This window comes from Myodes glareolus, chromosome 4 (genome assembly GCF_982192425.1).
Source record: "Myodes glareolus chromosome 4, mMyoGla1.1, whole genome shotgun sequence".
NCBI classification, from domain to species: domain Eukaryota; kingdom Metazoa; phylum Chordata; class Mammalia; order Rodentia; family Cricetidae; genus Myodes; species Myodes glareolus.
Window position 1 is genome coordinate 31,860,220 of NC_142029.1, and position 22,053 is coordinate 31,882,272.

Sequence of the window (22,053 nt, forward strand, 5' to 3'; positions counted from 1 at the left end):
AATATTTTTATACATTTCCAACTTTTAAAGCATTTTTAAAGAGTATTTGATTTTATTTTTATTTGTATGTGTCTGAGTGTATGCTAACAAAAGAAATGAAAAACCCGTCAGAGTGACCTAATTGCTTTCCACCTGAACCATGCTGTTTAGGCTAGGCTAAAACATTTCATACGTGACAAGGGCCAGGAGCTGGTAACACCTGGGAGAACATTGCCTCAAGGACAGCCAAGAACTGACCAATTAAAAATATGTCCATAGTATGCTTCATCTACATACCCAAGGACAGGTAGGAACGGGCCAACTGAGAACATACTTATGTCCATACTTAATTTGCATAATGATATCATGCTTATTGAACTTCCCTCCCTTTTGTAATCATTTGCTGCCCTCAATTGGGTCCAGGTATGCAAATTAGGTGAGAATTGGTGGTTCTGCAAGATTGTCTATAAAAAGTCCTGTAATCTCTGGAAGGGAGCTCCTCCTGCCCTCACTGCGTTGAGGGTGCTGGATGGATGAGTTCCTTGCTTAGGCTCACACTGCACTTTGGAATAAACCTTGCTTTTTGCATTCAAGTCCCCGTTTCCTGGTGGTCTCTCTTTGGGGGGCAAGAGTCTGGGCACAACATTATGTGAATGTGTGCAATTACCAATAGAGGCCAGAAGAGGGTGTCAGATCCTTTTTTGTTTTGGTTTGGTTTGGCTTTGGTTTTTTCGAGACAGGGTTTCTCTGTGTAGCTTTGGAGCCTGTCCTGGAACTCGCTCTGTAGACCAAACTGTCCTCGAACTCAGAGATCCACCTGCTTCTGCTTCCTGAGTGCTGGGATTAAAGGTGGGCACCATCGTGCCCAGTAGAACTGAAGTTATAGAAAGGTCGGTGTGAGCCACCTAGTGTGGGTATTAGGAACTGAACTTCTCTGCAAGAGCAGGAAGCATGCTTAACCATTGAGCCCTCTCTCCAGACCCCTTTAAAGCAAATTTAAGCCAGAGATCAAATGCTACCTCTTTGCACCATTACGGTGACTCATGGCTGTGATTCCGACTGCTTAGGAGACTGAATAAAGATGGCGAGTTCAAGGCCAGCCTGAGCCACATAGGGAGACCCCATCTCAACATAAAGTTAAAGCAATAGACCTGAGTGGTGAGTTTCTGCCCCTTGTATTGAGTCCCAGGAATTGGCATTATTTCTTTCTGTCCTGCTTCCTCCCTTCTTCCCTTCCTTAGAAAGCCTACGGTATCCTTTGTGGCTGCCCTCCTCACTCCACCTCAGCTTGCCCAGTGTCGTGAGACCAAGCGCTGTGTGTATGGCAATACGTAAATGCAGCAGGGCTGTGGCAACCTGAGGACCTGTTTCCAAGCAGCATCCTAGCGTGGACTCTGTTCTCTGTTTTGTCCCTCAAGGGGGAAGTCTGCAGAACTCGGGTTTAGAACTTGCACTGTTTTGTCCATTTTAAGTCTCTGTTTTTGCCTCTTGTTTTGAATGTTAGTTCCCCCATGCTTAATTTATTAGTCTGTACCCTTCCTTCCATTAATGAGGTAGCTTTCTGTTTTCTTCTTTAGCTGATAAATCTCATTGCCTGGTAACTCTCAGGGGTGTGTGTGTGTGTGTGTGTGTGTGTTTGCCCATACACATGCATATGTATGTGGAGCCAAAGGCTGTCTTCCTTGATTGCTTTCCACTTTGTCTTTTGAAACAAGGTCTCTTGCTGAACCTGGAATTCACTGAATGGATAGACTGGCTGCCCAGTGAGCTCAGGAATCCTGTCTCTGCCTTCCCAGTGCTGGGATTGCAGGAATGTGCGGCTAGGCTCAGTTGGTAAAATGTTTACCATGCCAACATGATGACCTGAGTTAGCACCCCAGCACCCACGTAGAAGCCAGGAGTGGACCAATTCAAGTGGATCCCTGGAGCTCACTGACCAGCTATTCTAGCTGAATCAGTAAGCTCTAGGTTCTGTGAGAGACCCTGCCTCAAAAAATAACATGGAGAAGTAACTCAGGAAGACAGACACCCAGTGTCAACCTCTGGCCACATGAGGACACATATTTGAGCACATCGCCTGCACACTTGAATGCATGTATACACACACACACACACACACACACACACACACACAGAAACCATCCCAGAGAGCACAGAAACGAGCTCCCCACTCATTCAAACAGCCCTCTTCCTTCCGCGAGTGTTCTGTGAGAATGGCTGTACCATGTTGGGCTCTGAGGCAAGCTGGTCTCATCTTCCCTTTTCTGGGTCTACCCATCCCTGGTGTGGCATTCTTCCATCAGCAGACGTTCCCAAAGACCTGACCTCTTTCTGAGTACAGAAAGATTTGCCAACGCTGCACTCTGAATTCATGGGGATCTAGCACGGCATTCCTCTAGTAACACACAGAATATCTGCAGGGTAGAACCTGGGTTTCAGTCGATTGACAGATTCAGTAGATGGGTTGCAAAGAAAGACAAAAGAAAATAGATTCGGATTTGAATTGTCGTTAATCTGAAGGAAAACCTTTGGAATTTTGGTGCTGAATGCTGGAAATTATTTGGGTTGTGAAATCCAGGTGTTCTTTGTTTTGCCTGGTGCTGGAAAGATGGCTCAGTGGTTGAGAGAACACTGGCTACTCTCCCTAAAGGACCCAGGTTCAATTCCCAGAACCCACGTGACAGCTCATTAACTACCTGTAATTCCAGTTTCAGGGGATTTAACACATTCACACAGACATGCAAGCATGCAAAACATGAATACACATGAAATAAAAATAAATAAATTATTAAAAACATTTGTCTGATAGCTCTCAGTTCTCTGTGTGTTCTATTTTGAAATTGTCTATAACAGACATTACTTTTTAAAGATCTATTTATTTATTAATTATGTATACAGTGTTCTGTCTGCATGTATGTCTGCAGGCCAGCAGATGGCACCAGATCTCATTTTAGATGGTTGTGAGCCACCATGTGGTTGCTGGGAATTGAACTCGGGGCCTCTGGAAGAACAAACAGTGCTCTTAACCTCTGAGCCATCTCTCCAGCCCCAGACATCACTTTTCTGATGTAGAAACGTGTATTTGTGCAAACTTAGAGGCCCTGTGCTTTGTCATAGAGTCACAGTCCACACTGAGAGCGGTAGTGCCTGCCTTTAAACACTGCACGTGGGGGCTGAGGCAGGAGAATTGTGAGTTCAAGGCCAGCCTGAGCTTCTTAATGTGGCCGCCTCCACCGGGGACAGAGGAGAACATAAGTATCTATTCATAAGTTCCCAGTTCTCGGTTCAGCTCTACGTGGCCCTGAGCCTCTCTCTTACCACCTTGTGCATAGCTTATAAAAGGGGTTTCTTTAGGTGGGGAAAATCTTTCTGCATCTTTTGGTTGGTTGGTTGAGTATTTTTCTGTTTGTGGTTCTGTTTGTTTTCTCCTTTCTTGAGACACGGCCAATGTAATTCTGGCTGCCCTGGAACTCCCTATGTGGACCAGGCTGGCCTCGAACTCACAGAGGTGTTTTGTTATTTTGAGACAGTGTTTTCTGTCCTACTATGTGGATCCTGGGGACTGAAGTCAGGTGGTCAGGTTTTGCAGTGGGCACTTTTACCCACTAGGCCTTCTTGCCTACCCAGGACATCTTCTTAAATATATTTTAATAATATATTTGATGATTATTAAATAAATAAATAAATATTAAATAAAGTACCAATATCAATTTCTAAAGTATATGTAAAATCTTAAAAATTACTTTGGAGAATTTCACAAATGTGTTTATTTTTCAAGCTTTATATATTTAAATTCACTGTGGAGTTATTTTTAAGAGGTTTTTTTATGTGTATGTGTTGTACCCTTAAGACAACTATGAATTCCTCAACTGTGTTGTGAATAACAATGTGTTTTATTTGCTTAAGGAAAAATGGTTTAAATAAATATTCATGTACATTGAAAAAACTGTATGGAATGGATTCCATTTAGTGTTGTGATAGTTAACAGGCACCAGTAGAGGGCGCTCCAGCACCTTTCCAGTAGCGGGCGCTCCATTGCGCCTGTTCAGTAGAGGGCGCTCCAGCGCACCTGTCTTGAATTATGTATGAGCTTGAAAATGGCGGTTTCTTGAAAGAGACCCACTTTCAGAGGTTCTACTGAAGGGTGCTTGTCCTAATTCTCCTTAACTCTGAGGGAGAAAACACTACTCTTGAATGTAATTGCCACAGCAAAACACATCTGTATAAAATAAATTTTGGGGACCTATCATGGAGTGGAGACTGAGACGGGAGGGGATAGAATTCCAAGCCAGCCTGGACTATGTGGGAGATGTAAGCCTAGCCTGGGGTACATAGTGAATCTGAAGACAGCCTGGGTAAGACCCTATCCTTAAAAGCATGAATAACTAAGGCAGGTGAAGGTGATTTCCAGAAGGGAAAGAGAAAAACTGACTCAAAGTTGTCCTCTTACCTCCGCCTGTGTATGGTGTCATGCACACACGGACGCGCAAAATAAAGGAATAAAATATAATTTATAATAAAAATAAAGATAAAAAGTTTCAGTGAAAATTTGTCCATGTGAAGAGGAGTGTTTGTGTGGTTTGAAATTGGGTTAAACACATTAACTTTAAGAATAACCAGTCCCGTGGTGGTGTCACAGCTGATTGTGACAGAGTCTGGATGGGGGAAGGGGGGAAGGGTTATTGTCTTAGATAGAACTGCCCTGTTTGGAAAGTGCTCACGCCAAACCTGCGCCTCTGTCGGGGCTTCTGGCCAAAGTCGGAGGGTTGGTCTGAATGGGTGCCGCTCATTTCCTTTCTAGATCCCAGAAGAAAATACCACGTGAGGCTGCTGGCTTACAACAACATGGAAGATGGCTACCAGGCTGACCAGACCGTCAGCACTCCCGGATGCGTGTGTGAGTGACAGCCACACAGCCAGACGTTGTGTCTCAGACACTCCCCTGGCCCTACCCTTGTTGGAAATTCAGTTTCCGCTACTACTTGTGGACTGGGTGAGGGTGGGGGGTAATTTCTTTACATCTTCCCGTTGCTGGGCACATCTTGAATGAGTGGGTACTCATCAAAAGTGGGGTGTTTAAATTCTAAGTGCCCCTGTTTTAATTTTGCAAGCAGAAGACTGCTAGGAATTAACTGGGGAAAGGGCATTGGTTCCCTGCAAACTAAATTCCTTTCTGTCTGCTTTTTCCTGGAGGCCAGTTATTTCTCTGATTGCTTCTGTGTGTTCTTCTAGCTCTGACTTTCTCTGCCTTTGACCAGTACCTCACTTTTCCATCTAGTTTTTTGTTGTTATTGGGGATTTTTGTTTGTGGGGGCTTTTTTGAGACAGGGTCACACTGTATAGCCCTAACTGTCTTGGAACTTGCTATATAGACCAGGCTGGCTTGAACTCAGAGATCTGTCTCTGTCTCCTAAGATTAAAGACATCTGCTACCACACTGGAGGTTTTTTTTTTCTTTCCTTTTTTTTTTTTTTTTTTTTTTTTTTTGAGGGGGGCATTGTTTGTTTGTTTGTTTCTTTCCAAGACAGGATCTCACTATGTAGCTCTGACTTTTTTTTTTTCCCTCCACTATGTAGACCAGACTGGCCTCAATCTCAGATCTGCAGTCCTCTGAATGCTGGGGTTAAAGACATGCACACTAAGAGTGTCTGGAGCTATTGTTTTTCCGTCAGCTAAGCAATTGACTGCGTGTCGAACTCACAGAAGAGTCTATTAGCTTGAGCAAGTCAGGGATAGACCACTACGAGATTGGTGGGAGAAAGGCCTCAGATCCACCGACACGGGGGTCTTCTCATTTCCCCTTGTACAACGCCAGCCCTTGCAGTAAATCCGTGTTGCCTTTCTCAATAGCTGTTCGCGACCGCATGGTCCCTCCTCCGCCGCCACCCCACCATCTCTATGCGAAGGCTAACACCTCTTCTTCCATCTTCCTGCACTGGAGAAGGCCTGCCTTCACCACGGCCCAAGTCATTAACTACACCATCCGCTGCAACCCTGTTGGCCTGCAGAACGCCTCTCTGGTTCTCTACCTGCAAACGTATGTAGCTTGTCTTCGCAGTTTTCTCCTTGACATGCCTGGCTGCTCACGTTTCTTACTGACTCGGGCTCAGCTTGGGCTTCATCTGGGAGCACTCATTTCAGAGCCGATGATCTCAAACGTCTGGAAGTTTCGGTTCCCATTGTTCATTTAGTTCTGGAAACTATGCTTCCTTGACATGAATTGATACGCTGACTCTCAGAAACTGTCACTGGCGCTAACGACCCCCTTAACTCTTTAACACAGATCAGAGACCCACATGCTGGTTCAGGGACTGGAACCAAACACCAAGTATGAGTTTGCTGTCCGGCTGCATGTGGATCAGCGCTCTAGCCCCTGGAGCCCCGTGGTCTACCATTCCACACTCCCAGAAGGTAGGAGCTGCAGCTTTCCAGTGGAGTTCGTCTCTTAAACTTTATTTATGCAGGTGTTCATTCTTTTATTCGTTATGTGAATGGGTGTTTTGGCTACATTATGTCTGTGTAGCACATGCTTAGTGTCTACAAAAGCTAGAAGAGGGCAAAGATGGAGTTACAGATGGCTGTTAGCTACCATAAATGTGCTGGGACTTGAACTCTGGTTCCCTAGAATAGCGGCTGGCTTGCTAACCCACTGAGCCATCTCCCCAGTTCCATTATGGACTTTACGTAGTTTGTTTTTTGTTTTTCAAGACAAGGTTTCTCTGTGTAACAATCCTGACTGTCCTGAAATTTGCTGTGTAGGCCAGGCTGGCCTCGAACTCACAGAAATCTGCCTGCTTCTGACAAATTTTTTAAGCTGGTTTTTGTTGTTTGTTTGTTTATTTTGAGACAGGGTCTCACTGTCTAGCCCTGGCTATCATAGAACTCAGTTGGTAGACCAGAATGACCTCACACTCACAGAGATCCACCTGCCTCTGCCTCCTGAGTGCTAGGATTAAAGGTGTGTGCCACCACACCTCTCTTTATTTAAAAAAAAAACAAAACCAAAAAAAAAATTTTAAGGACCTTTTTTTAAAATTTTATTTTTAGATAGGACTTCTCTGTGTAGTCTTGGCTGGCCTGGGACTCACTCTGTAGAACAGGCTGGCCTCAAAGTTCCAGAGGTCTACCTGCTTCTGCTTCTCCTGGGGTTTATGTGCTGGGATTAAAGACAAGCACCGCCACTTGTGGAGGTGGTCAGACGGCTTAGACATTGATGGGTATTCTCATGTACGTCGTGGGTTCAAGGGCAAGCTGAGATCAGAAGAAGAAAAATGGAAGTTTCTATGCCACTTTGAGAGAGCCCTGCCCCGACACGTACCAGCTGATATGTGCTTCTTCATCGCCTTACCTTTTGAATTTTTTCTCTGTTATAGTTAAGGCTTTTTTTTTTTCTTCTGGGAAAAAATTCCAGGCCAAGGAGCTTTAATTTCTGTCCCTTTTTAATCTTTTTTCCCAGTCAGTCATGATGTTCAGACCTTAGTTCTCAGCTCACTAAAAACAGCTAATTAATGCTCTTGGGAGCCCAGCTCAGACCCCATTCTCCTGTGAGTGGCAGCCTGGTGCTGCGCCCAGTGCTGGGTGAATACCTGGCTGGTGTCTGTGGTTCAGGTTATATATAGTGTTTCATACCCCCAACACTGCTGTGGTTTTGATGATGTCCCGTAAGAACACAACACCAAAGCCCCTCTCTTCACACTGGGAGCTGTCATTAACACATGGAGTCAGTTGATGCTTCAGGGCTTCACTGGTGTTCACACAGAAGTCATTATTTGAGTCTGTTCTGTAAACACATTGATTCCCTGTGACTTGGGAAATAGCTAAATGCTTTAGTCTCAGGAGCATTTGCCTCAAGCTTTTTGGATCAGGCTATTCTAAACATTTTAGTAAGAACTACAACGTAGCGTCGGTACCAGTGGGAGCTTTCTATACAAGATTTATTTATTTACTATGTATACAGTGTTCTGCCTGCACACCAGAAGAGGGCACCAGATCTCATTATAGATGACTGTGAGCCACCGTGTGGTTGCCGGGAATTGAACTCAGGACCTCTGGAAGAGCAGCTGGTGCTCTTAACTGCTGAGCCATCTCTCCAGCCCTACCCTCTTCTTTATGGTTTTTAAAAAATGTTTCAACCTGAAAGTAAAATTAATACTGGGGACATAACTCAGTAGCTAGAGTGCTGGGTGATTGCCTAGGGTGCGAGAAGCCCGCGGTTTTACCCAGTGCTGGGATTAAAGGTGTGCACCACCACCGCCTGGTTTACAATAGTTTCCGGTTGTGCAGGCTCATCCATGGTTCTGTTTGTCAGCCAGCATTGGGGTGACTGTAACCCTTTCTCATGTCCCCACAGCACCCACGGGCCCCCCAGTGGGGGTGAAAGTGACACTAATAGAAGATGACACGGCCCTTGTTTCCTGGAAACCCCCAGACGGCCCCGAGACAGTTGTGACACGCTACACCATCTTGTATGCTTCCAGGAAGGCCTGGATTGCGGGCGAGTGGCAGGTCCTGCACCGAGAAGGTGAGTGTGACCAGATTATCAAGGACAATGACAGCAAGTTATCAACATCACGGGGAGACCAAGGGAGGTGATACAGAGCCCGCGTTGGATTTACATTCTTCTGTAGAAAGTAACAAATTACTAAAGGTTTTGGTTTTGTTCAAAGAGCATTGGCAAGCCACCTGTCAATGCTGTTAATCAATCAAACAGTCAATCAATGAATTGTGCGTGAGAGCAGGCACGCGTGTGTCTCAGTGCACATATGGTGGTCGGAGGACCAGACAGGATCTCGTTCGCTTCAGGACAGGTCGGTTCTCTTTCCACCTCCTGTTGGACTCTAGTGTCCAAACCGAGAAGGAATCGCCCCCAGAGACCACCTCACATACCACAGCCGATGCAAAAACATGAGGATTTTATTAATTCTGTCATGACAGGGTCCCTCAGCATTTGGGAAGCCGAGAGACCTCGAATAGCTGGTACAGTCTACTTTTAAAGGAGAAGGCCCCATAGAGACAAGAGGGGTTGTTCCTTGACCATTATGATTGGCTTATTCGAAAAGGGCTAATACCAATAATTGACTGGAGAACTATTGTCAGATCAGATGAGGTAAGAGGTCATTTTGACCCCGTTTCCCAGGGGACTGAGTCAAAACATACGTGTACGGGTAATTGTTCAGGAACTGAGTACGTGCATGTGTAGCTGTTAGGTCCTTGGCTCCCAGGGGAGGAGGGGAAGCACTGAGGCACAGAAGCTGAGAGGGTTTGGAATTGTCAGAAATGGCTTCAGAATTGTCTAAAATCTTACACTCCCACCTCCCCGTAGGAGTGCTGGGATTACAGACACACAGCAATATCCAGCCTTTGGCATAGGCTCCAGGAATCAAGTTTGGCTTGGCGGGGTTGCTCGGCAAGCCCTTTGCCTTCTGAGCCATCTTGCTGGCCCCAGTTTTTTTTAAGTACAGAGAAAACCTGATTAGGACTTAAGAACACTGCTTAAGATTTTTTTTTAAACATTAGTCTGTTTTTAGCTGAGGATAAATTGCCAAATCCTTAATATTCTCACGGCATGCTTTTAACATTACGTTCTTTTTAAAATCTCCCATTTGGACATGTTCCGTATGGCAGAGTTTAGTAAGGAATCTAAGTGTTATTCTGGCATGCCCTCCACTCACACGTGCAGAGGAAAGGAGGGTTTGCCAAGCAATTAAAAGTTTAAGAAGGAAGAAGTGGTGATCTGTAATCCTGGTACTTTTGAGATGAAAAAAGAAATTCTAATCTTAGGCCAGCCCAAGCCTATCTCATGGAAGAAAAACAAACAAAAAAATATTAATTTTTTTCAAGATAGTCCTGCTGAACTGGAACTCGCTCTGTAAACCAGACTGGCTTCGAATTCCCAGAGATCAGCCAGGCAGTGGTGGTGCACGCCTTTAATCCCAGCACTTGGGAGACAGAGGCAGGTGGATCTCTGTGAGTTCGAGGCCAGCCTGGTCTATAAGTGTGAGTTCCAGGACAGGCTCCAAAGCTACAAAGAGAAACCCTGTCTCCAAAAACCAAGAAAACAAAAACAATCAAGCAAGCAAACAAAGAAAAAACAGAGATCCACCTGCCTCTGCCTCCTGAGTCTTGGGGTTAAAGGTGCGCACCACCACCAGCTGGCAAATTTTCTTTTTTAAAAACATTTAAAATTTATTTTTAATTAGGTGTGACTGCGGGTTTGTTCATATGAATGCAGTTCCTCACATAGGTCACAAGAGGGCATCAGATTTCTTAGACTAGGCACTTGGAGCTACCATGTGGGTCCCTTGTGAAGGCAGCTAGTGTCCTTAACCGCGGGACCTTCTCTCCAGCCCTGTACGCTGAAGTCTCAGTGCTTGCAGGTCCGTATTTTCTGTTCTCACAGGCCCCACTAAGTAGTAACTGGTTTCTGAGGAGACTTGAAGGTACTAAAGATGGGACAGTTAGGTGTCTTTATGTTATCAGTGTCTCTTGCGATTTCACAGACCCCTCTAGAGCTTCAAGCAGCCGTTACATTGTCTTATTGATTCCATGAATCTCGATTACTAGATTCTGATAGGGGTAAGGAGTCTAGGAACAGTGGGGGAGGGGGGTTGGAGTCTGTAAGGAAAGATGAACCTTTGGAAACAAAGTGTCACCAACCTTGGCAGTGTCACATTTACTGGTTGCTGTCCCGTTAGGTACGGTAAATTACACGGGCTGCTCAGGGGTGTGAATGGGTGGAAACCCACTGAGGGCCCTTTAATATCAGTCAAGCTTATGTTCTTTAAAAATGAAAATAAACACGGGGTGGTGGCAGCAGGGGTAGAGAGGTCAGAGGACAGCATGGAGGGGTTGCTTCTCTCCACTATGTGGAGCCTTGGGAATCAAACTTGGGTCCTCTAGAAGAGCAACATTTTCAACCTATGAGCCCTCGCTCCACCCCCTACTACGCCATTGCTCCGCCTCCCCAGTGCGCCTTCCTCCACCCCCTACAATGCTATCACTCCGCCCCCCAGTGCGCCTTTGCTCCACCCCCTACAACGCCATTACTCCGCCCCCTATGGCAGTTCAGTTTCAGTCTGTCGTTTGCAAGATGGTTTATTGACAAAACACTTGACCAAATGACAGACCTGATTTAATGAGGTGACATAAATATTAATAAGGAGCCGCTTGAGCACGTAGCTTTGAATTCTTCGTTCTTGCCTTTTTAAAAGGAGACAATATTTTCCACTGCCTGTTTTCAAATTGACCCATTCGGGAGTTTGAGAAAGAGCTCAGAAATGAATATCCTACCTCATTTCTGGCTCCATGGAGACGCGGACAGTAATTGCAGGCTTTTGCATCTCTGCAAACCTTCCTAACTACATAATTGTGTGCAGGAAAACATGATCCACTGGCCGCTTGGTGAGATTTCCAGGAACGTTCTTGTGAAAAGCTTTTGTTGTTCATTACATGTAGAGAGCTTTCTTTAGCGTTAATGCTGTGACTCAGAAAGAACAAGTAAATAATATAAGAAAAGCAATTGAGGCCTGGTTTTGAAAGAGAAAATACAAAGGAGTCAACCTACTATTACTTAAAAAGCAAGGGACACAGCTTGGAATAAAGAAAGCCTTGAAATGGAAAAACTGTCTTTTGTGTCTGAACACAGCAGTCTTAGAAAGATAAGAGCATAGGAAACAATGGGGAAATAAGGATTTTGTCATATCTGATTTTTTTTTCCATTTTTTGAAACAGGGTTTCTCTGTGTAGCCCTGACTGTCCTGGAAGTCACTCTGTAGACAAAACAGGCCTTGAAATTGCAGAGTTGCCTGTCTCTGCCCCTCCCCACCCCCTCAACCCCAATGTTGAGATTGGCATCCGTCACTGCTGCCTGGCTGACAATCTTTCATACGTGTAGATTTATACATAATGTATGTTCATATACCAAATAGATCAAAAATTTAATTTTTTTCCCGAATCAAAATAATTGTGGTAATGGGCTGGCAAGATGGACCATCAGATGAAGATGCTTGCCTTTAAGAATGATCTCCTGGGTTTGATGTCTGGAACCCACATGGTGGAAGGAGAAAGCAGACGCCTATAAATTGACCTCTGACCTCCACATACAAGCCTCATGTGCTCATGGGGAAACAGAACTTTACAGCATTATGTGTGTGTGTGTGTGTGTGTGTGTGTGTGTGTGTGTAGTAACTGAAATTGTTTTCGATGGGTGGAAAGAATCTTTTTACATATACTGCTGATTCCCTTACAAAATTTAAATTACTTGGGCTGGGGTTGTAGCTCAGCTGGTAGGATGCTTGCCTAGCTTGCATGAAGTCCTAGATTTATTCCCCAGCACTGGCTAAAACTGGTCATGGTAGTACATGCCTGTAACACAGTACTTGGGATGTGGAGGCACGGGGAATCAGGAACTCAGGGTCATCCTTGCCTACATAGGTAGTTTGAGACTAACCTGGGGTACATGAGAGTTCTTATTATAAAACAACAAAAAAATCTTTTTTCCTGAGACAGGATTTCTCTGTGTGTATCCCTGGCTGTCCTAAAACTAGCTCTGTAGACACAGGCTGGCCTAGAACTCACAGAAATTCATCTGTCTCTGCCTACTAGGTGCTGGGATTAAAGGCGTGTGCCACCACCGCCCGAGCAAACTTTTTTTTAGAAGTTAAATGAAAACTTTGCTTTTGATAGTGTTAAGTTTTTGCCAAGCATTTTGAAAAATTAAGTGTATTTAATGATAGAATGGGAGCATGATTTTCATTTCTACTTGGGTCCTCCGGCAAGTTTTAACTTGTCATGGTCCATCTTTGTTTTGTAACGCCTCTGCCTGCAACCAAGGTACACAGTACAGTGTCTTCCTGCTTCTAAATAGGGCTTCGTGTGTTTATTTCGCAGTTGGGTTATTCAGGTAACTCACACTCTCTTCAGGCCAAGTTGAAACCTGAGACCATAAAAACAAGCCCCACTGGGCTCCTGGCACTGCCACCAGTGGCCGGGCTCTTCACTGTGTGTGACCTGGGTATCAGGGCTTCAGCTATAAGATTGCCCACACTTCCCTTGCTTATGAGGTACACCCTTGTAAGCGTTCCAGAAAAGCCAGCCCTGGCTTTACGGTTGACTGAAGTGAGCCCTTGTAAGTCTCCTGAAGCTGTTGTAGGTCCCTGTGCATCAGGGGAAGAGGAGAACGCTCCCACCCCACTCCAGCAAAGCCAGGTGTCCCTGTACTGGGCAGTGTCGGGACAGCTTTGTGGTTGGCTTTCTTAAAGAGAAATACTTTAAATGCAGAAATAAATAACAAGGTTCACACAGGAACCCTTAGTGAACCCTCTGGGAATTCCGACGATGAAGACCTTTGGAGAGAAGCCCTCTCAGGCAGATCAGCATCGCTCAGTGGGTAAAGCCCTTGTCAGCAATTCAAAGCCCCGAGTTCAGTCCCTGGGACCCACCTGGTGGGAGAACTGACAGTTGCATGCTCCCCGCTGAACTCCACATATATGCCATTGCACACACAGCCACATAGGCAACAGAAATGTGACAAAATGTTTTAAGAAGGGTTAACCTGTGAGGGGTCGTCAGCCTCTGTGGTTCCCATGGAAACCTGTGTTTTGTTTTAGAAACATGGTCCTTCAACATTTGGAAAACATTTGTGTTCTTTTGCACTTAAATATTTATTTTTTATTAGTTAATTTTTTTTACTTTTATTTTTATGTGTTTGGATGTTTTGCCTGCACATATATCTGTATATCATTTGTATGCCTGGTGCCTGTCTGCGGAAGCCAAGGAGGTCATTGGAGCCCCTGGAACTGGACTTACAGAGAGTTGTGAGCCGCCGTGTGGGTGCTGGGAATTGAGCCCAAATCCTCTGGCAGAGCAGCCAGTGCTCTTAACCACTGAGCTATATCTCCAGCCACATTTTTAAAATTGTTTGTTTATTTGTTTGTTTGTTCATTTTGAGACAGGGTTTCTCTGTGTACCCCTGACTGTCTTTTTTTTTTTTTAAGCAAGGTTTCTTTTCTTTTTTTTTTAATATTTCTTTATTTATTATGTATACAATATTCTGTCAGTGTGTATGTCTGCAGGCCAGAAGAGGGCACCAGACCTCATTACAGAAGGTTATGAGCCACAATGTGGTTGCTGGGAATTGAACTCAGGACCTTTGGAAGAGCAGGCAATGATCTTAACCACTGAGCCATCTCTCCAGCCCCCCCCTGACTGTCTTGAAACTGGCATTATATAGACCAGGCTGGCCCCAAACTCACATAGATCTGCCTGCCTCTGCCTCTGCCTCCAGAGTTCTGGAACTAAAGACCTGCGCCACTATTCCCGGCTAAAATTATTTTTATTTATGTACATGTATGTGTGCCTTTGTGGGGATATGCACTTGTGAGTGCAGGTGCCTGCAGAGACCAGAGGCCCTGATCCCCTGGAACTGGTGTTGTAAGCAGTCATGAGCCGCTTCCCGTGGGTGCTGGCGATTTAAGTGTTATGCTTGAACAATACCTACTCTTAACTGCTGAACCCTTTCTCCAGCCCCTGCTCTTGTTTAAGAAGGAAGAATAGGATCATCTAAAACAGATGTGTCCCTAAGTAGTTTAAACAATTATAATTAGGAAAGAAAGATGGGTCTTACACTGGAACATTTTTCTTACACTGGGTTTTTCAAGTCTAATTATAACTGTTGATCCAGGCTCATTACATGTGCTTTTCTTTCTTTATGTGTTGAAATGGCCATAATTAAATGTTCTACATGTCATGTGTATATAAGGAGTAAAGCATTATATAGGCATACACAATATAAACAAACAGTATAAAATAAACTTACATTTTAAGTACTCATTAAAGTGAAACCAAACTATATGTGGTGTTTAAAGAATTCCTTCTAAGGGATTAGAGAGATGGCTCAGTGGCTATGAAAATAAACTGCTCTTCAGACGACCCAAGTTCAGTGTCCTGAACCTGAATCAGGGCTGCTCGTAACCTGCCTATAACTCCAACTCTGGGGGGGGGGGGGGGGGGGGGGCGTATTCTGATGCCCCTTGTGGCATCTGTGGGCACTGCACTCACATGTGCTTACTCCACCCCCATACACTTATACAATCATTAAAACTAAAACAAATCTTTAAAAAAACAACCAAACAAAAACCTTCACCTAAAATACCGTTTAGAGGTCTTTATGGCATGTCTATATATGCACAGCACAGTGTTAAGTGAAGACATTAAGAAAGTGCTCAAGGTGAATATGGTGTGGATGTAGCTCCATAGTGGAGTGCGTGCATAGCATGCACAAGTACCTGGGTTCAATCCTAGCCCCTTACCAAACCAAACAAATTGTTTATGAAAAAGCAAACAGACAGAAAAATCTGTGTTCATACATTTGTACACACATGCAAATAATTAAAATGTCAGCAAATGGAATTATCAGTGTTTCTGTATTTAAATGTGTTTTCCAAATGACCCATAATAGAAAGTCACTCTTATAATCAGGAAAAATTTTTTTTTCTTTGTTTTTTGGTTTTTGTTTGTTTTTCGAGACTGGGTTTCTCTGTAGCTTTGGAGCCTGTCCTGGAACTAGCTCTTTGTAGACCAGGTTGATCTCATACTTACAGAGATCCGCCTGCCTCTGCCTCTTGAGAGCTGGGATTAAAGGCATGTGTCACCACTGTTCCATAGGAAAAAGATTTTTTTAAAAAAAAGATTTATTTATTTATTTATTTATACAGTATCCTGCCTGTAGGCCAGAAGAGGGCACTAGATCTCCTTATAGGTGGTTGTGAGCCACTACATGGTTGCTGGGAATTGAACTCAGGACCTCCGGAAGAACAGTCAGTGCTCTTAACTGCTGAGTCATCTCTCCAGTTCAGAAAAAGACTTTTTACAAAAGATTTATTTCTATTTTTATTTATGTTTGTGTGCATGCCACATGCGTGTGGGTGCCTGTGGAATCCAGAAGAGGGCATTACAGCCCTTGGAGCTGGAGTTACAGGTGGTTTGCCAGCTGTACGATGTGGGTGCTGGGAATTGAACTCGGGTCTTCTGAAAGGTCAGTGAAGACTCTTAATGGCTGAGCCATCATCTCTCCAGACCCCCAAGAGAAAAAACATATATATTTTTAAAATGTGTCCTCAGAAAAATACTTCTTAAATGTTGGTCCATGTTTGTGTGACTTTAAAAGTTTACTTAATTTGTATGTTTGTAGGAGCAATAACCATGGCTCTCCTGGAAAACCTGGTGGCAGGGAACGTGTACATTGTCAAGATATCTGCATCCAATGAGGTGGGAGAAGGGCCCTTCTCGAATTCCGTGGAGCTGGTTGTCCTTCCCAAGGACACTTCAGCATCGAACCAGAGGCCCAAGCGTTTGGATTCTTCTGATGCCAAAGGTCTGGATGCTGCCACTGTCGCTTTATTTTCATTCCCTAACCCTTGACTTCAGCTCCCACAGCGGCTGCACCCCTTAGCCTGCACTTGGTTGGCTGAATTGTTGCTGGTAGGGTTCTGGGGTTTCTGGGTTGGATGGCTTTTTTCTGTGGTCCTGGAAGGCAGAGGGGAAATCACCTCCGAATGAACTTTCAGGTCCCAGATCACTGAGCTCCCAGACCTCTGTGCTCCCAGATCACTGTGCTCCCAGACCTCTGTGCTCCCAGACCACTGAGCTCCCAGACCACTGTGCTCCCAGACCATTGTGCTCCCAGAGCACTGTGCTCCCAAACCACTGTGCTCCCAGATCACTATGCTCCCAGATCACTGTGCTCCCAGACCTCTGTGCTCCCAGATTTCTGTGCTCCCAGACCACTGTGCTCCCAGACCACTGTGCTCCCAGACCACTGTGCTTCCAGACTTCTGTGCTCCCAGCTGTGTAGCCACAGGACTGGATGAGCCGCACAGTGGTAGGCGTGAGCATCCTGGGAGGTTCTGAGGAAACCAACAGCAGAGGTGGTTGTGGTTCCAAGGCTGGGAGGAACCTGGCTTTTATTAAGAAAAACAACTCTCCCAGACAGAAGGTTGTTTTTAACCCAGAAAAACAGTTGGGAAGAGGGAAATATGACTAAGCAGCCACCCTCACTCAGGACTCTTAATGTGTACTCAGTCTAAAGGGAGCCAGTGCCCCCTGGGGTCCAGACTGGATACTTTCCTATGGAGAAATAGAGGGCAGCTTTAAGGAGAGAGGCTGCCAGCTGAACACAGGTTAGGGACTCTGGACCCACAGAGCACTCACTCAGTGGCTGGTGTGGAAGAAAGCAGGAAGAGCAGACAGTCAGAATTAAGAAGAAAAAGGGGTCAGGTGTGGTGACACACCTTTAGTCCCAGCACTCCAGAAGCAGAGGCAGGCGGATCTATGTAAGCTGGTCTACACAGTGAGTTCTAGGACAGCCAGGTCTACACAGAGAAACCCTGTCTCAAGAAACAATACAAAACAAAAATTAAAAAAAGAACAGGAAGGAGGTAGCTATTTTGGTTGAACCAAATCAGAGTTTGGGTCCCAGCTTCTGGAAGATCTGAGATTGCATTCTGCTCTCTGTGAGCACTGAACATGTGTGTACATACACACAGACACATACGTAAATTAAAAAATATAAAGAATATTTAAAAATAAATAAATTTGCTGTGCAGTGGTGATACACACCTTTAATCCCAGCACTCAGAAGGCAGAGGCAGGGCAGATCTCTCTGAGTTTGAGGCCAGCCTGGTCTATGAATCTAGTTCCTGAACAGCCAGGGCTGCTACACAGAGAAACCCTATCTCGAGAAAAACCAAATAAATAAATAAATAAAATTCTAGATTGGTGTTCATTGTTTGATATAATAGTATGCTGTCTAAATATGGTCTTGATCTTCAGTACTAGAAAATAAATTGACTTCTGTAATCACTGGCAAAAATCAGTTCATGACTTTTCTGTTTAGTTGAAGTGCCAAACTTTCCCTGTGAGATAAAGACAAATTATAGAAAAGCAACCATATATGTGAAATGTGGTTGTTTCTTCTTGATGTGGAAAGTTCTTCTGTATAGGTGTTGTTTTTATTGGTTAATGAATAAAGAAAGTACTTTGAGCCTATAGCAGGACAGAACAAAGCTAGGCAGGGAAAACTAAACTGAATGCTGGGAGAAAGAAGGCAGAGTCAGGGTGAAGCCCTGCAGCCCTGCCAGGGACAGACACTGGACAGAACCTTGCCAGTAAGCCACAGCCACATGGCAATACACAGATTAATAGAAATGGGTTAAATTAAGATGTAAGAGCTAGCCAATAAGAAACTAGAGCTAATAGACCAAGCAGTGGTCTAATTAATACAGTTTCTGTGTGGTTATTTTGGGGCTGAGCAGCCAGGAGCAAACAAGTGGCCTCCCACAACATCTTCTGATTGAGTAAACATGCCGTGTTTCCAGTTTATGCAGGTTATTACCATCTGGACCAGAAGTCAATGACGGGTATCGCAGTAGGCGTTGGCATAGCCTTGACCTGCATCCTCATCTGCGTTCTCATCTTGATATGCCGAAGCAAAGCCAGGTGTGTTTCCCTTGTAAAAATGCTGATGTAAGCCAGGCAGTGATGGCGCAGGCCTCCCAGCACTCGGGAGGCAGAGGCAGGCTAATGTCTGTGAGTTCAAGGCCAGCCTGGTCTACAAGACCTAGTTCCAGGACAGGCTCCAAAGCAACACAGAGAAACCCTGCTGATGTAGGCTCACAGGTAAAATGCCAAGTTGTGAGAGCCAAAGATCCCAGAACCCACAAATGCCAGCCGGGAGTGGTGCCTTCCTATCATCTCAGCTTTCAAGAGGCAAAGGCAGGAAAATGGTTGCGGCTCAACAGCCAGTCTGGTGGAAATGGTGAGCTCCAGGTTCAGCCACAAATGTAAGGTGGGGAAGTGATTTACAGCTGGGTCAACCTCAGCTCTCCACATGCATACATATGTGAATACGCGTGCATGCCACACACACACCACACGTGTATGCAAAGAAAGAGATGCTATAATGGTTAAAGACATTTAAATGTCAGCAGCTGCAGGAAATGCATTGAAATCAAGGCCTTGTAGAATCAACTGGGTTATTTTCCTCCTTAAAAGGAGTGTAATGTTATGGGGTTTTTATAGCTCGGAATGTGCTGAATTTACACTGAGATCATTTTCCTGCCATTTGGACAAAAAACTGCTGTGCCAATAAAAATCCCTAAATGAGTGCTTGGTTTCTGCATTTCTGAATCATTTTGAGAAAATGAGAAGTCTCCTTAAGCCGTGGGTTTTTGCTTTTGTGTCTATTTTAATGGCACACTTGTTCCGACACATGCCTTCCCCAGAGGATTCCTCATGATCTCATGTTCAAGTGGCCACAGACATGCGTTAGTTACTAAGGAGGCACAGAACAAGCGACCGGAATCGCAGGCTAATGCAGTAAATAGAGGTATGTTAGCCATCAGCTATCCTGCGAATCACAAACACGACAGAAGTATTGCTAAAGATCTAGAATGTAGATTCCAAGGATATCTGAGACGTAGGCATTGAAGAAGCCCCTTTTTTCCAAACCTGTAGGCTGAGGAGCCAGCTCAGTTAGCAAAGGGCTCAGCTCGAATCGTGCAGTTCTGGGCTCTTTCCCAGCACTGAAGAAAGTCAGTGGTAGCTCTTGTGGTAGTGTGCAGGAGGCAGAAGCAGAAAGATTAAGGTCAAGAGGCTTTCAGGAAGGTTCAGGATGGCTCAGTGGATACAGGTGCTTGCTCACAAACTACCGGAGTTCAGTCCCACATGGTAGGAGTGAACTGAGTCTTGAAAGTTGTTCCCTTACCTTCACATGTTCCTATGCTTGTATATGCGCGCGCACGCACACACACAGTAAATAAATAAATGTAAAATTTTTTTCCAAGACAGGGTTTTTCTGTGTAGCTTTGGAACCTGTCTTTGTTCAAGGCTGGCCTTGAGCCCACAGAAGTCCATCTGCCTCTGCCTCCCAAATGCTGGGATTAAAGGCATGCACCACTACCGCCTGGCAATAAATGTAAAAATCTTTAAAAACAAAAACATTAAATTCAAAGTCATTCTCTTCTACAAGTTTGAGGCCGGTCTGGGATACACAAGTCACTGTCTCAAATAAAAGAAGATAAAGTAAGGTTGTTATTAAATGCCACATTTGGTACACTTGCCCATATCTTCCATTAGATGAGAAGGCTCTCTTTCCTTACTAATATTTCAGGAAGTCATCTGCCTCCAAGACAACACAGAGTGGAACCCAACCCTTATCCCGAGCCAGCGCTTCTGTAGCTGCGGGGAGTGATATGGGGAAGAACATGGAGAGAGCTTCAGAGAATGAAGAGTCCCTGGTACCCATGATGCCGAGCAGCTTCATTGATGCGAAGGTACACTGCATAATGCTTCTCTGCTTGTGTGAAGTTATCTTAACAGGAGCATATGTTGGATGTGTTGTTGATCCTTATCAAGGCTTGTTAAAGCACTATGGACACCAGCTAGAACTTTCGCTTTGGTTTTTTGTTTGTTTGTTGTTTGTTTTGTTTTTTCTGGAGACAGAATTTCTAGCTCCAGCTGTCCTGGAACTCTCCCTGTAGACCAAATTGCCTCAAACTCATAGAGATCCCTGCCTCTGTCTCCTCAGTGCTAAGGTAAAAGGTGTACGCCACACCGTGGCTCTGTGTCACCTCGTCACATTCTTCGCATAGCTGCTCCATAACTAAGGTGACATGTGTCGGTCACCATTAACTGCAGACACACACACACACACACACACACACACACACACACCCGTGTCCTGCAGAGCCAACCCCATGTGGAAGAGGTTTCTCCCTGTGATCAGCCTTCCTTCACAGACCCTTTCCTGAAGTCTACAATGATGAAAACACTTTCAAATTTTAGGAGCATGGATATTAATTCTTGCATTTCTTTATTTTGTGTTTCTGATGTATGTGGGCATTTGTATGTCATGGTGCTCACGTGGAGGTCAGAGGATTGTGGGAGTCAGTTCTTTCCTACTGGGTGGCATTTGGGACTTGAATTCAGGTCATCAGACCTGTGGCGGGTGCCTTTCTCCTGCTGAGTCATTTCTCCTGCCCACACGTTTCTGTTAATTTTACATAGTCATTTAAAAGGTATTTGATTTTTGCTGTTGCATTTGTGTTGTTTGCAGCCTCTTTTAGCTCTTACTTTATAAGTAAAAAATCAAGCCCTATTCAACTTATTTCAAATTATTATAGGCCATAAAATCTAAAAGGTTCTGTGTGTGTGTGGACGCACATGCATGTGTTTTCTCAAGGCATGTAACCCATACTGACTGCAACTTACTATGTAGACAAAGCTAGCCTTGAACTGATTCCTCAGCTTCTATCTCTTGGGGATCAAAGCCAGGGCTTCCCTCACACCAGCCACGCACTGTACAACTGGACTTTGTCCTCAGCTATAGAGTCTAAGATCGGAAACTACTAGTATATACTGTGGTTCTGTTATTATCAGCTTGGCAGCAGATTAGGGGAGAAACAAAATGAAGGAGAAAATGGGGAGAAAGAGAGGCAGAACCTAAAGTCAAAGAAGCGAAGAGCAGCTGGAGGCCTGGCCAGTCCCCTTGGTTGGCCTGCAGATGACACCTTACTTTTGGGTGAATATTGAATCCAGGATATTGTTCCTCTTGACTGCTTTTAAACTATGTCAGTCATGCAAAAAATGTTGAATGGAGAATATAATGAACAAATGCACAAATGATCATTGGTATCTTGTCATAATTCCATACTTTTGCTTGCTATAACAAAAACATGTCAGAGAAAGGGTTAAAAGGTACCTGGTGTGTGTGTGTGTGTGTGTGTGTGTGTGTGTGTGTGTGTGTGTGTGTATGTAAGCCAAAAGAGGGCATAGGACCCCCTGAAGCTGGAGTTACGGATGGTTGTGAGCCACCATGTGGTTGCTAGGAATTAAACCTGGGTCCTCTGAAGAACAGCCAGTTCTCTTAGCCCCTGAACCATCTCTCCAGTCTTGATGTGATTTTGATGGCAAACAAATGTCCTGAATATGTTTGCTTTTGTGTACAAGAGGTGCCATATGTGACCTTTGTTTCCTTTCAACATTTAAAATCTCTGTGTGCTTCCTGCAATGAAATCA

The 22,053-nt window shown here is 44.6% G+C and overlaps 1 protein-coding gene across 1 annotated transcript in view; it reads left to right on the forward strand.

The window, feature by feature from the left end:
- Prtg (protogenin) overlaps positions 1–22,053 on the forward strand; it is a 107,442-nt gene that overhangs the window by 83,492 nt on the left and 1,897 nt on the right. Inside the window, exons 12-18 of the mRNA XM_085689371.2 lie at positions 4,781–4,876; positions 5,830–6,016; positions 6,263–6,390; positions 8,330–8,500; positions 16,169–16,351; positions 18,354–18,474; positions 20,147–20,309. Coding sequence (XP_085545497.2) covers positions 4,781–4,876; positions 5,830–6,016; positions 6,263–6,390; positions 8,330–8,500; positions 16,169–16,351; positions 18,354–18,474; positions 20,147–20,309 — 1,049 coding nt within the window. The remainder of the gene's footprint in view (positions 1–4,780; positions 4,877–5,829; positions 6,017–6,262; positions 6,391–8,329; positions 8,501–16,168; positions 16,352–18,353; positions 18,475–20,146; positions 20,310–22,053) is intronic.